Source organism: Mastomys coucha, unplaced genomic scaffold (assembly GCF_008632895.1).
Source record: "Mastomys coucha isolate ucsf_1 unplaced genomic scaffold, UCSF_Mcou_1 pScaffold9, whole genome shotgun sequence".
Taxonomy (NCBI): domain Eukaryota; kingdom Metazoa; phylum Chordata; class Mammalia; order Rodentia; family Muridae; genus Mastomys; species Mastomys coucha.
The window spans coordinates 56933815-56946522 of NW_022196915.1; the positions used below are offsets into that span (position 1 = coordinate 56933815).

Below are 12708 nucleotides of genomic sequence, written 5' to 3' on the forward strand. Positions count from 1 at the left end.
TCCCTCTCCCTCTCCCTCTCACTCTCACTCTCCCTCTGCCTCTGCCTCTCCCTCTCCCTCTCCCTCTGCCTCTGCCTCTCCCTCTCCCTCTCTCTCTCTTCCTCCATCCCTCCTACCTCCCTCTCTCTCTCTATCTCTCATCCTCTACCTCCCTCTCTCTCTCTATCTCTCATCCTCTACCTCCCTCTCTCTCTCTCAATCTCTACCTCCCCCTCTCTCTTTCTCTCTCCTCTCTTTCTCTCTCTCTCTCTCTCTCTCTCTCTCTCTCTCTCTCTCTCTCTCTCTCTCTCTCTCTCTCTGGATCTGGCTCCCTAGATCTGGGTGTCTTTTGGCAGGCCAGTTGCCACGGTGACGTGAATGTTCAACACCACCCCCTTGGCCCTCCCCCCAAAGAATAAGGCATATTTTTCTCTTCCTCCCTGGCTTCCCAGCATTTGCCGTTGCCGTGGAGACAGCACTGCAGTGTGCAGATTTCTCGAAGTCTCCCTCAAAAATGAAGGTCTTGCCACCTTCAACTTTGGGGCTTTCCTCCCAATTGGCCTTTCCCACTAGTTCTCAAGAACATGGGGCATCAGGGGGCTTGAAAGAGGTTGCCCCAAGCCACTGCTTGCTTCTGTAGTGAAACGGTGCCTGGAACACAGAGCTGTGGAGTCCCTGAAACTCTGACCCTCTTTGGGAAGAAGAGGAGAGACCTGGAATAATGCCAAAATCAGGTGTGACTTCAAGACTGATGCTCGGTTCTCTGTCTGTACCCCACTTCTCAGGACGTCCCCACCAAGCTTGTGGCCAAGGCTGTGCCTCTGCCCATGACAGTGAGAGGCCATTGGTTCCTGAGTCCCCGGACAGAGTACAGTGTGGCAGTGCAGACAGCCGTGAAGCAGAGTGATGGAGAGTACCTGGTGTCCGGCTGGAGTGAGACTGTGGAGTTCTGCACCGGGGGTAAGATTGTGTTAATACTCGTCTCCATAACACAGCTGGCTTGATTGGGTTATTGAGGGCAGGTAAGGGGGAGCTCTCCATCATAGCCCAGCATCCTCAGAGACACCTGCTGCACTCAGAGTGCTATGTCTAGGCCAGAGGGAAGATATGGAGCCTGCTTAGACAGATATACACTCTGCACATTGGCAATACCACCTACTTTTCTGGCTTGGACCAAGGGGGAACAATTACATACACAAACATTTTAAAAGTTGCTTTATTTTTATTTACGTGCATCTGTGTGTGTACGCACACATACATTTGAGTCCCCACAAAAACCAGATGAGAGAGAATGTTGGATCCCTTGGAGCTAGAGTTACAGGTAGTTGGGAGCCACCCCACATCCAATTACAAGAATATATATTTGTAATTGTGGTAAATAGATGTAGCATCAAATTGACCATCTGAACTGTTTCTAAATATGGAGGTCTTAAGTTATTATACAGCCAATTTTCCAAACTTCTCCATCTTGCAAAGCTGGAACAATACACCCTTGGAGCCGTTTTCTGTCCTCTGGGCTGTCCCTACCTCTAGTCTTTCTGTCTTTATGATCTTTGATTATGTAAGGTGACTCGTATGAATGAAATCAAGTAATTGCCATCTGGTGAACAGCTTATTTCTTTTACTAGACTATCAGTAATATATGCAGATGCTGTGTCATTTGTCAGAATTTCCCTCCCACTTAAGGTTAAGCTGTATTTTGTAGCATTGGATAGATCACATTTTTTGTTCAATAGTCTACCAATGATCATTTGGTAGGCAATGACATTGTGATTGTCCTAAGTCTCTCCTTAGCCTAGAAAAATGGTCCCATCTGATGGTCCTGTAAGGTCTCTTAGGCAGAGCATAGCTCACAAATTCTAGCATGGACAAACGCCACTTGGCATATGCTTGTCGCCGATGGCCAAGGAGCTGCCCCAAAATATTCCATCCCTTTGGTGTCCATGTGAGATCTGCTCCAGATTGCTCTCTGTCACAAGGAAGGGGCAGAGAACACTCTTTGCCCTGGGGCCTCCAAGGCTGCTGGCTCCATCCTATGCCAAAATCTGTGCCCCCAGTCTCCTTGAGTTGCCATAGCTCTATTAGAGAGGCACTCTTGTCTTTGAACGAGTGGTATCTTGGTTTGCCCCACCCTACAGAACTGAATATACAGTGGGTGTTTAATTTAAATCAGGGAACTGAAAATGCTATAGCCAGGTCCACCCTCCTCTTTCCAGAAACCAAATAAATGGAAACGTAGTGGCCACAACAAGCAAAGAGCATTCGCCTCTAGTTTGTTTCAAGGCGCTATCTACATCTGCCTCAACCCTAAGGCCCCAGACTCAGCTTCTATGGTGTGAGGGTGGAGGGCAGGCACATTTCCTGTCCTGGTATCAACCTTCTTTATTTCTCCCAGATAGAGAGCTCAAGTAGACGGCTAGTGCCTCAGTCCTTCTTCTTCATAAACACTCACCAAATCTAGGCTCTGTTCTTTGATTCATCATTAAGTCCCACTCACAGTTACTACTAGGCCACCACGTTAGTCATGGCACAGGCTCTCACCTCCTGGATTTAAGCGCCCCCTCACTCCCCGCAAAGGACCCCTTCTTGCGTCTTTATGTTTCCCACCAGCCCTCTTTTCACATAAGCGTGTCCTGGGATGACAGTCTTGGAGCCCCTAGCGTGATAACAGGCGGTCCTCAGTCCTTTCTGGACTCAGAGGGCCCTGGGCCTCTGGCTACGCTGACACTGAAGTGAGGAGAAGAGCCAGCAGATCTTCATGTTTGAAGCCAAGGACAGCTGGCTGTCTCAGAAGTTCCCCTCTCCAGTCCAGAGGGTACAGCTGCTTGCAGGCTCTGTGGGCGGTGTAAGGAGAAAGAGGTTGTGATCCTGCAGCTGATCATTCGCTCACCTCACTCTGCCTGGACTCTTACAGACTATGCCAAGGAGCACCTTGCCCAGCTGCAGGAGAAGGCTGAGCAGATCGCTGGCCGCATGCTCCGCTTCTCTGTGTTCTACCGCAACCATCACAAGGAGTACTTCCAGCATGCCAGGTAGGGCAAGTCAGAACTGCTAGATCCTTCCCAGATCCTCCTCCATCCCAGAGTGGCAAGACCGTCTCAAAAAAGTGACTGCTACTTTGGGGAAAGGTCAAGGACATTGAAGTAGGGTTTCCTGGCAGAGGACCCTGCTGGCAAGGCAGGGTCAGGTAATATGTTCTGGGTGTGACCCTGCCTTCTGGAACAGTTCCTTTGCCGAGGTCTATCACATACGCTTAGTTTTCCATTTCAGGACCCAGGAGCACAGGGGAGTGGGACGGGAGGGCAAAATGGAGGCTCTGGGAGAAATCTCAGTTTTTAAGCTTCCAAGTTGAGTACAGAGGAGACCAAGGTTCCAGAAAACCATCTGGGGCAAATCTTTTAGGATACTGATGAGAGTGAGGTATGAGGAAGCCAAAGGATGGGGCTTGGAGGGTCCCACCCACATGGTCCAGCCAGAGTAGCCTCAATCTTATTTGCCCATATGTATGTGGTTTTCTTGTGAGGAGAGAAAGGGAGCAGGGGAGAGAGACAGATAGACAGATAGACAGACAGACAGACAGACCTACCAGATCTAGTACTTCAGCCTTGAGTTCAAGGTACCAGGGGCCAGCATGTTTCAGGACAGCTAGGACCATGCAAGCGTGAGGCTGGGCCAGGGCTTGTCCACCCTCCCCCATGCCTGCTTCAAGTCCATGTCCTTCTAAGCTAGGTCAGGGCAGTCTGCCACTGTTACTGTCTTTATCATTACTGGCAGCTGGGGTGGGGCGTTCCCCACTTGCCCTAAGAAAGCGGCAAAGAACTGGAGTTTTTGGTATTTGTATTAAAGAGCCAAGGGTCCTGTTTAGGCTCCCCCCGCCAATGAGAGACAAGGTGCACCCCCCTGTGCCAGGCTCCCTATTAGGTGGCAGCACACAGACTAAGGCAGAGGCTACTCTCATCCTCAGAGTCCAGTCAGGGAGACAGCACAAACGGACTTAACGTAGTGGAGGCTGCAAGCTAACAGGAATTCTGGGAATTGAGCTGGCTCTGTTCTTAGCTACACATTGCAGCCAGGCGCTAGAGAGCTAACCCATGGCATTTCCCCCTCTCTTTGGCATTCCTCCCTGGTGGGCAGGACCCACTGTGGGAACGTACTGCAGCCTTACCTGAAGGACAACAGTGGAAGCCACGGCTCCCCAACCAGTGGCATGCTGCATGGCGTCTTCTTCAGCTGCAACACGGAGTTCAACACAGGCCAGCCCCCCCAGGACTCCCCTTATGGCCGCTGGCGCTTCCAGATCCCGGCCCAGCGCCTCTTCAACCCCAGCACCAACCTCTACTTTGCGGACTTCTACTGTATGTACACAGCCTACCACTATGCCATCCTGGTGCTGGCACCCAAAGGCTCCCTGGGGGACCGCTTCTGTCGTGACCGTCTGCCCCTCCTGGACATTGCCTGCAACAAGTTCCTGACCTGCAGTGTGGAGGATGGAGAGCTGATCTTCCGTCATGCTCAGGACCTCATCCTGGAGATTATCTACACCGAGCCTGTCGACCTGTCCCTGGGCACCCTGGGAGAAATCAGTGGGCACCAGCTCATGAGCCTGTCCACTGCTGATGCCAAGAAAGATCCCAGCTGCAAGACCTGCAACATCAGTGTGGGCCGCTAGGGACTCCTGGGGAGCTGGAGGGCTGGGGAGAGATGACAGGAGGGTGGGGCATGATGTATGGCTTAGGTTTGGGGAGCTAGCTTTCTCTCCCCTCTCCCTGCTCCCTCCACTGGGTCCACCTCCCCCTTCCCCCTATGTTGGAGACAACGGAAGGTCTTAGTTAGTGGGGCCCATTCCGGGCCTGATGGACTTGGAGAAAGGGGGTTCTCAGCAGGTGATAACCTCCTTTTCTGTTTCCCTCTTCTGTTTTTTGACCTCAAGCAGGCCTCCCTGAGTCCTCAGGCATCTCCCAGAGTCCTCCCTGCCTCCTGGGCCAATGCCCATGCGTAGCCTGGCCTCCATGTAGATGCAGAAAGCTGTGGGGTACCTCCTTCCTAGCCCCACCCACCCCTCTCAGGGCCACCCCAGACAGCCCCCTCTTACTCAGCTGGGCCTGAGGGCTTTGACTCCTCCAGGCCAGGCCCCTCCCTCTATAAATAACCTCCTGCACTGCTGTCTTGCCCTGGCTGCTCCGTATCCCCCAGAGCCCACTTCCCGCATGGGAGAACCGTCCATCCCTTCTGTCACTGCCGCTGACCCACTTGAGATGCCCTCCTACTCTCTGGAAAAGTACCCTCTCTCGTTTTCTAGTTTGGAGGGCTCGCTCTGGTCTCTTGAGATTTTCCTTTCTTCTATTGGGAATGATCTATTCCTCAGCAAATCTCCCTTGCTCAGAGAGCACCGGGGTCCGCAAAAACAGCTGCTGGGGTCGAGGAGGGGGAAGGAGACCCCTGAGACCTGTTCCTCAGCCAGAAGTGGGCCATCTTATGTCTCGATGGGCCTGACAGAGCGAGAGAACTGAGTGTGACCCACAGCACCCTGGCACCCTGCCCAGCTGTGCACTTTGCTCGCTCACTCGCCCGCTCTGCCTGAGAGTCATGACTGTTCTGTGCCATGTGAGCCAGATCTTGGACTCTCCATCACACCACCCCTTGCTCTCTGGGCTGATCCCCTGGGGGAGTTCCTGATGAATTCCCCCATAGCTCCCTGTGTTTTCATCTTGTTCTTACTGTCGTCTGGATCAGGAGGGCGGGGAGGGTGGACTCCCTGAGACAGGACAAGCAGGTGGAGACAGAGTAGAGGGAGGGATTGTCATAGTAACATTTTCAGAGGTGACTGAGATGATACACGGGCAGCTGGGACTTCTGTAAAGGACAGAAGAGCTGGCAGACCCACAGGGCTATACCTCTGAGGGACCAGTGAATGACTGGCTACCAGAGACAGGGCTGGTAGACAGTCACGTACCTCACTGGGATGGTCCAAGAGATCTTGGATCCTGTAAACTGTGTGGAGAAGAGGGTTTGACCCCCCAAGGCCCTTCCCCTCTGCTGACAGCACTGCTGTGGTCGTGGCCTGCTGCCTTGTCCTCTGTCCCTGGGTGGGGCACACCCTTCTGTGCTGTGCTTGCCATGAGCATCAATAAACCACAGTGGTCCAAGGGCTCCGTCTGTCTTGGTCTATTTAGGCAGCTACAATGAAATGCCACAGACTTACAAACTCTCACCATTCTAAAAACTGAGAATTCTAAAACCAAGGTACCTTCAGGTGCGATGTCTAGGGAGGTCCTGCTTTTTTGTTACATAGACAGTCATCTTTGCCTTATTTCTGTGTGCCCTATACCCCCTCTAGGATGGAAAGGCTGAATAAGTTTCCTTAGCCTTAAATTTCTTTTGTCATCTTACGAACATGTCAGTGTACCATGTACATGCCTGATTCCTGGCCAAAAGAAGTCCTTGAAGGACTGTAAGCCACCACGTAAGTGCTGAGATTTGAACCCGGGTCCTCTGGAAAAGTAGCCAGTGCCCTTAAATGCTGAGCAATCTCTCCAGTAGGCCCTCTTTTTAAAAGATAGGGTTTCTAGCCAAGTTAGCTTCCAACTCCCTATGTGAGATGCACTCGTACTTCTGATCCTCCTGTTCCTGCCTCCACCGTGCTGGGGTTACAGGCATGGACTGCCACATCTGGTTTATAAGAAGCCGGAGACTGAACCCAGAGATTTTTGCATCTAGACAAGCACTGTACTGAGCCACATCTCAGCCTACCCCACCCCTCAGCTTCTTTCATAAGGGCACCAATCTCACTCATAAGGCCCTACCCTTAAGAAAAGCAAAGCCTCGCCGGACAGTGGTGGTGCACGCCTTTAATCCCAGCACTTGGGAGGCAGAGGCAGGTGGATTTCTGAGTTCGAGGCCAGCCTGGTCTTCAGAGTGAGTTCCAGGACAGCCAGGGCTGTACAGAGAAACCCTGTCTTAACCGCCCCCTACCCCCAAAAAGCAAGCCTCCTAAACCCATCACCATGGAAGTTGAATTTTGACATGAGCTTTGGGTTTGGGGCATAGGCAGGGCAATCACAGTAGTGCTTCTGAGACTGAAGAGAAGTGAATGGAGTGGCTGAGTTGCTCTGATCACCAGAGAGCTCACATGGGGATGCCACCTGAAGCGACATGGACATGCCCCAATAGCAAACCCAATAGCATCTTACAGTGGGCAGCAGAGCTCAGAATACAGGGGCACAGCTTCATCCGTGGAGAGACTGGAGATCATGTGGTCTCACCCTGTACTTCCCAGATAATGCACTGAGGTATCTAGGGAGGCCTCCTAGGGGAGTGTGCCTAAAATCCCTGGCCCCCTGATGGAGTGCCCCCTACAGTCCCAGCCTGCTATGGCTCAGAGCCAGGTGCCACTAGATTTCTCTCTTCCAAGAGCCCTGTGTCCCCTCCTCCCTGGCAGGACTCCTCGGTTGCAGATCTGAGTCACCCCTGTGCCTATTATTATAGGCTTATTAAAATGGTTCTCAGCTGCAGTGGAAATGTTCCAGAACTGTCAGAGGCACCTTACCAACACCGCCTGAGTCAGGGCCAGGTTTACATGTGTCATGGGGCATGGCCACCTTGGGATAAAGGAAAACTGAAGGGCAGTTCACCTCAGCTGAGAGCCTGTGCTGGCAACGGGTTGCTCCTTCCGCACAGCAGTGAGGCTTGTCTACATGGTGTGCTGTTATCCCCACCTCACAAATAAGAAACCGAGGCACAAAGTTTAGAGGCTTGTTTGCGACTGTTAATTCAGAAACTGGAACCTTCCATCCAGCGCCCCCTGTGTCTGCCCCTTTTAGAGTATGCCAGTTTATGGGGCAGTTAGACCTAGGCAGGTCCTATCTCCCACCCAGTGGACCTTTCCACTGCTCTTCCAGCTAACCCAGAATGACGCCAGGGGGTGCTATAGAGTCACAAATGTCACAGAGGCTCATTTGAAAGGAGTGGGAAGCAGTGTGCTCAGGATTGAAGGATGGGGAGCGGATTCTTTTGCCTCTGGGCAGTGTGGATTCTCAGAGTCTTTAAGGGCGGGCTTCTGTCTTCTGTTTGAACTCCTTTCTGGGTCTCTTGGAAAGAGGGACTGGCTTACAGTCCCTTTGCTAGGGGACAAGGGCAGAGAACAGAAGCAAGCCTGCTCTTTCTCCATCTGGACAGCTGACCATTAGTACCAGCGGAGAAAAAAGTGTCAGAGGATCCACTACAGTCTGTGCTGGCATTCTTTCTAGCTTAGGGTCCAATCTGACCCAGAAAAAGGAGATGCATACTACATACACACCAGCCATATAGGAACATAAGCACCTTCCCTTGGGATGGCCTTGGAAGAAGCATAGAATGCTCATGGTAAGACCCAAGGTGGAAAGTGTATCTCCAGAGCTCATTGTAGAGGGAACTAAGGGCTAGTCTCAGGGTTACAGGTGACTGTCCCCACTGTACAGGTACAAACACGTGGCCATACCCCTTTTCCCTCCAAAGCACATATGACCCCCACATTCTCCTCTGCACTGCTGCACACCCAATTTCCTTACCTCCTCTTTCCTTCCTGGCCCAGTATCTATACTTTTAGTTCTTGGTGGAAAAGAGTCCTATTTGTTAGAACAGAGGAGCAGAAGGCCAGTTTCAAGGGCTTCAGGATTTCCTCTGCCTTCTGTTTGTGGCTTCTCTGATGTTAGGAAAAAGAGGTAGCTGGAGGTCCTAAAGGAAAGGGACAAAGAGGGACTGTACCCTGAAATGGAGGGAGGCCTGATTTAGGAAGCTGGGCTGAGGTGATTTTGCCCATAAAAGTGTGGCCGCAGCATCTGGAGAAGATTGGAACCAGATGTTCCAGGATGGGGGCAGGGAGGGCGGCAGGCAGGAACAGCAGTTCTGGTGAAGAGGAGGCTGGGTTGTGTGTGTGTGGGGAGCAGTGGGGTAGCGCGTGTCACTCTGGGGAGAACACCTGGTTGCCCTCTTCCGCCTCCCCAGTTCTCCAGGACAGGCGCCACTGTTTTTGCAAACTAGAGTAGCCAAACTTTTCACAGATTCCAGAATCTGCTTTGCCCATAGGGACAATCAGGCACAGGGTGGAACTTGGGAGGTACCCAGAAAGGCTACCAGCTGGCCAGAAATATGTCTGTGCTGCCCCACAGGCTAGGTATCCTCCCACCCTGGCAGAAACCCGTGTACCCAGAGGTATGTATTCAGACCAGGGATAGAGAACAGGGCAGAATGAGCGGCTACTAGGCAGAGAAAGTCTGATCATTAAGAGCCTACTATTGGCCAGACAGGGTGACAGGCTGCCTTCAGAGAGCATTTCCTTCCTTCTCCATGACCACATCAGGTGTTCCTGCCATTAGCATGAGAGTATGATTTGACCCAGTCTCAGAGAGGTTAAATGAGTCATCATCCAACATCACACAGCACCCAGAAATAGAACTAGGGTCCGACAATGTGTTGTTGGTATTGAAACTTGGGACCTTGCTGCTTCTGAGAGTATGAGGAGAAAGGAGAGGAAAAATGGTAGTGAGGGGCAGAGATGGGTGCCCAACTTTCCTGATTTGACAGTAGAGGCCACGGTGGGCTCTGGGTGCCTTTGAAAGAATCCCAGGGGCTTCCCCAGTCAGGGCTGCATTCTGGTGGCATTAGAGCCTGCACAGTGGGGTTCCTTAACTGTTTCTGACTGTAACAGGAGGGGAACTGATGGTAGGTAGCAGGTTTAGGGAGCAGACAACCAGAAGTGGGTCACCTGGTCAGTGTCACAGAGGTAACTGTCTTCGGGGTGTGCTGGCCTCACTGCCAAGGATTGAGAGGGACTCCCATACAGCATAGTTGCGAGGCTCTGTGGCTTGCTTCTCTCCTCCTGGCTCTGGGACTGGAGGTGTGGTGGAACTCCTCCCTGGCTTTTCCATAGCTGGGTATTTAGGTCCTCGGGACACTCATGAAGACGGTAAAGGAACCACTGGGCCTTCCTCAGCCGTGGTATCACAGATACTGCACTGGAGTTGACCTAGTTTGGATTGCTAGATATTTATGGCCGAGGGTGGGCTGGTCCTGGAGAGCACCATGATTTACTCAACTCTTAAAAAACATTTCTAGGGCTGGAGAGATGGCTCAGCAGTTAGGAGCACCGACTGCTCTTCCGAACGTCCTGAGTTCAAATCCCAGCAACCACATGGTGACTCACAACCATCCAAAATGAGGTCTGACACTCTCTTCTGGAGTGTCTGAAGACAGTTACAGTGTACTCACATGTAATAATAAATAAATCTTTAAAAAAAAAAAAGAAAAAAAAAAAACATTTCTTTCTTTTTTTTTTTTCAGGTGATGAAAGTGTCGTTTACTGCTGGTACATAGAAGGAGCATACAATATAAGGGCAAGGAGACAAGATCAATTATATATCCTTAGGATATTCAAGCATGTACCCCAGTAGGTAGCTTTCTATTGCTACAGCTCAGAAAAGCTGCTTTTAGTGGGGTAGACAGGGTAGTTGTCCACATAGAGGATATTATTGGAAGCATGTGTCAGATCAACTCAGAAGACTGATGAAAGTAAGAATAGGAGGATAAGAAAAGAGACAGGAGCAGTTGTGGAACTTAAGAGAGCAAGCCAAGGAAAAGGCTTTAGGGAGATTAAAAAACAAAAACATTTCTATGGGGCTGGAGAGATGGCTCAGCAGTTAAGAGTACTGACTGCTCTTGGAGAGGTCCTGAGTTCAATTCCCAGCAACCACCTGGTGGCTCACAACCATCTGTAATGGGATCCAATGCTCTCTTCTGGTGTGTCTGAAGACAGCTGCAGTGTACTCATATGCATAAAATAAATAAATCTTTAAAAAAAAAACTAACTTTTTTTTTTTAACAAATGTATCCACATCCTGCAGTCAGCTTAGAATAGTTCCCTGAGGAGGAGAACGCTGTTCTGCATCCTTCTCTACCATCGTCTTACTCTGGAATTCTGTCCTTAAAGTCCCCATCCTCCTCCTCCTCCTCCTCCTCCTCCTCCCCTTCCTCCTCCTTCTCCCTCACCATCACTGTCTGCTCATCACCCATGCTTTGGGCTACCATTGCCAGACTGCAACAGTGACAAAGACCCTTGAATCAGCTCCAAGGACCTGCTCTGTGCTCTTCACTTCACATCTACTCCACACACTCGGTTGGGAACCCATACTGTGGCTCTGGTCCTACACAGAAGCTGGGTAGGTCTCCATGATGATCTGCACCTTCTACTATTGGCACAATGTCCCCTGTTGCTCACTCCCAGGAAATGAGACCCTATAGCTCCACTGGCAGTCTCTGAAGTGCCCAGGAAAAGATCTGGAGGCTCACTCTGGAGTCCTCAGAGCAATGCAAGATGTCTTTGGGTGTTGGAGTCTTAGGACACATGCCTGGGAAGTCAACTGCCTTTAGCCACGCTATTGTTGTTGTTATTCATGAGAACCCACACCCATCCCCTCTCCCTCCCCCAGAGTGGAAGAACACGTGCATCTCAGTGGGTGAAAACCCTCTGGGTTTAGACAAGGTTGTGATCTTCTTGGCTCCTCTGGGCATAGGCCTTGAGATCTGGGATTGCCTTCCTTTGGATTTTATAAGAACCTGGAAGGCTGGTAAGGGAGAACTGTGACCACTGAATACATATTCTTTCCTGAAGGAGTCAGTAGGTGATCAGAGGGTATGGGGGATGCCAGGTGACTCCCATCATTCAGGAATCCTTGACTTCTGCTTGTGGCCCTACAGGCTGTGTTGAAATCCTTACCACAGGAGGAGAATTAAGGATAAGCGATTGCACCTCTGGGCATCTCCTATATACATTCAGGTCTCCAGAGCCTCATCTATAGGTGTCTGGGGGGTGGCTTCAGGCTGGCAGGGAAGCATTTGGTGTTCTGGCAGGGCCCGGATGCACGGTCTACTTTCCACTACTGCTCTCTGCATTAAAGACCCGTATGAGGTACACCAGGCTTTGCTGCTCCCTCGGGATGGTCCAGATGGCCTGGTAGAGTGCCTACATCTGCCACAGGGAGGAGCTTGGGACTGATGGAAGAATCCTAGCCTCTCAGGGAGTCCTGCCCCAGGGTAAGTCACTGGCTTCCTCCAACATCAGGGTATAGATAGAAAAAGGCAAACAACCTTGTCCCACTTCCTGTCCCTATGCGATGCCAGCAAAAATCCTAGGGGGAGTCTTCTCAGACAGGAGGGGGCAGGGTTCTCTTCTAGCTTCTCCAGGCTCCAGTCTGGGCCTCACTGTTGGCAACAGCAAGGAGGAGGAGACTGGACAAGACAGTACCCTTTGTCGCCTGGGGAGAGGCGCCCAAGCTGGAATGACTCAGTGACTGCTGAACCTTTCTGGGTTCACTCTCCCCAGCCGGCACTCGGCAACTGCGGGTCAGGAATGAACCTGTCTTAGCTGATGTAGACCTTCCACTTCTAGTGGGCTTGCCAGCTAGACATTCTCACCCCCTCTTCCCTCCCTCCCCAGACCAAGAGACAGAGAACCAGATGGACAAACATACCCTAAGCCTCTTTATATGCCTCTTCCCTCCTCCAGACAGCCTCTTTATAGAATGTTCTACTCCTGGTGTGTGGGAGAACTATAAGCAGCGTGTGTGTGTGTGTGTGTGTGTGTGTGTGTGTGTGTGTCCACCCCAGTGCGAAATCACACCCTTAGGAGTTCTGGAATGTTGAGAGGGAAGGGCAGCCAGCAAAGCCAGGTGTTTTGGCTCCATACTGGCTTCAGAT

General features: G+C 51.4%; 1 protein-coding gene across 3 annotated transcripts in view; it reads left to right on the forward strand.

Moving 5' to 3' along the window:
- Positions 1 to 6128, forward strand: part of Phyhip (phytanoyl-CoA 2-hydroxylase interacting protein) — a 13823-nt gene extending 7695 nt beyond the window's left edge. For all 3 annotated transcript variants that reach the window (XM_031361991.1, XM_031361992.1, XM_031361993.1), the window contains exons 6-8: positions 765 to 939; positions 2894 to 3011; positions 4114 to 6128. In XM_031361991.1, the coding sequence (XP_031217851.1) occupies positions 765 to 939; positions 2894 to 3011; positions 4114 to 4648 (828 nt within the window). In that variant the 3' untranslated portion in view covers positions 4649 to 6128. The remainder of the gene's footprint in view (positions 1 to 764; positions 940 to 2893; positions 3012 to 4113) is intronic.
- The last annotated feature ends 6580 nt before the right edge of the window (positions 6129 to 12708 follow it).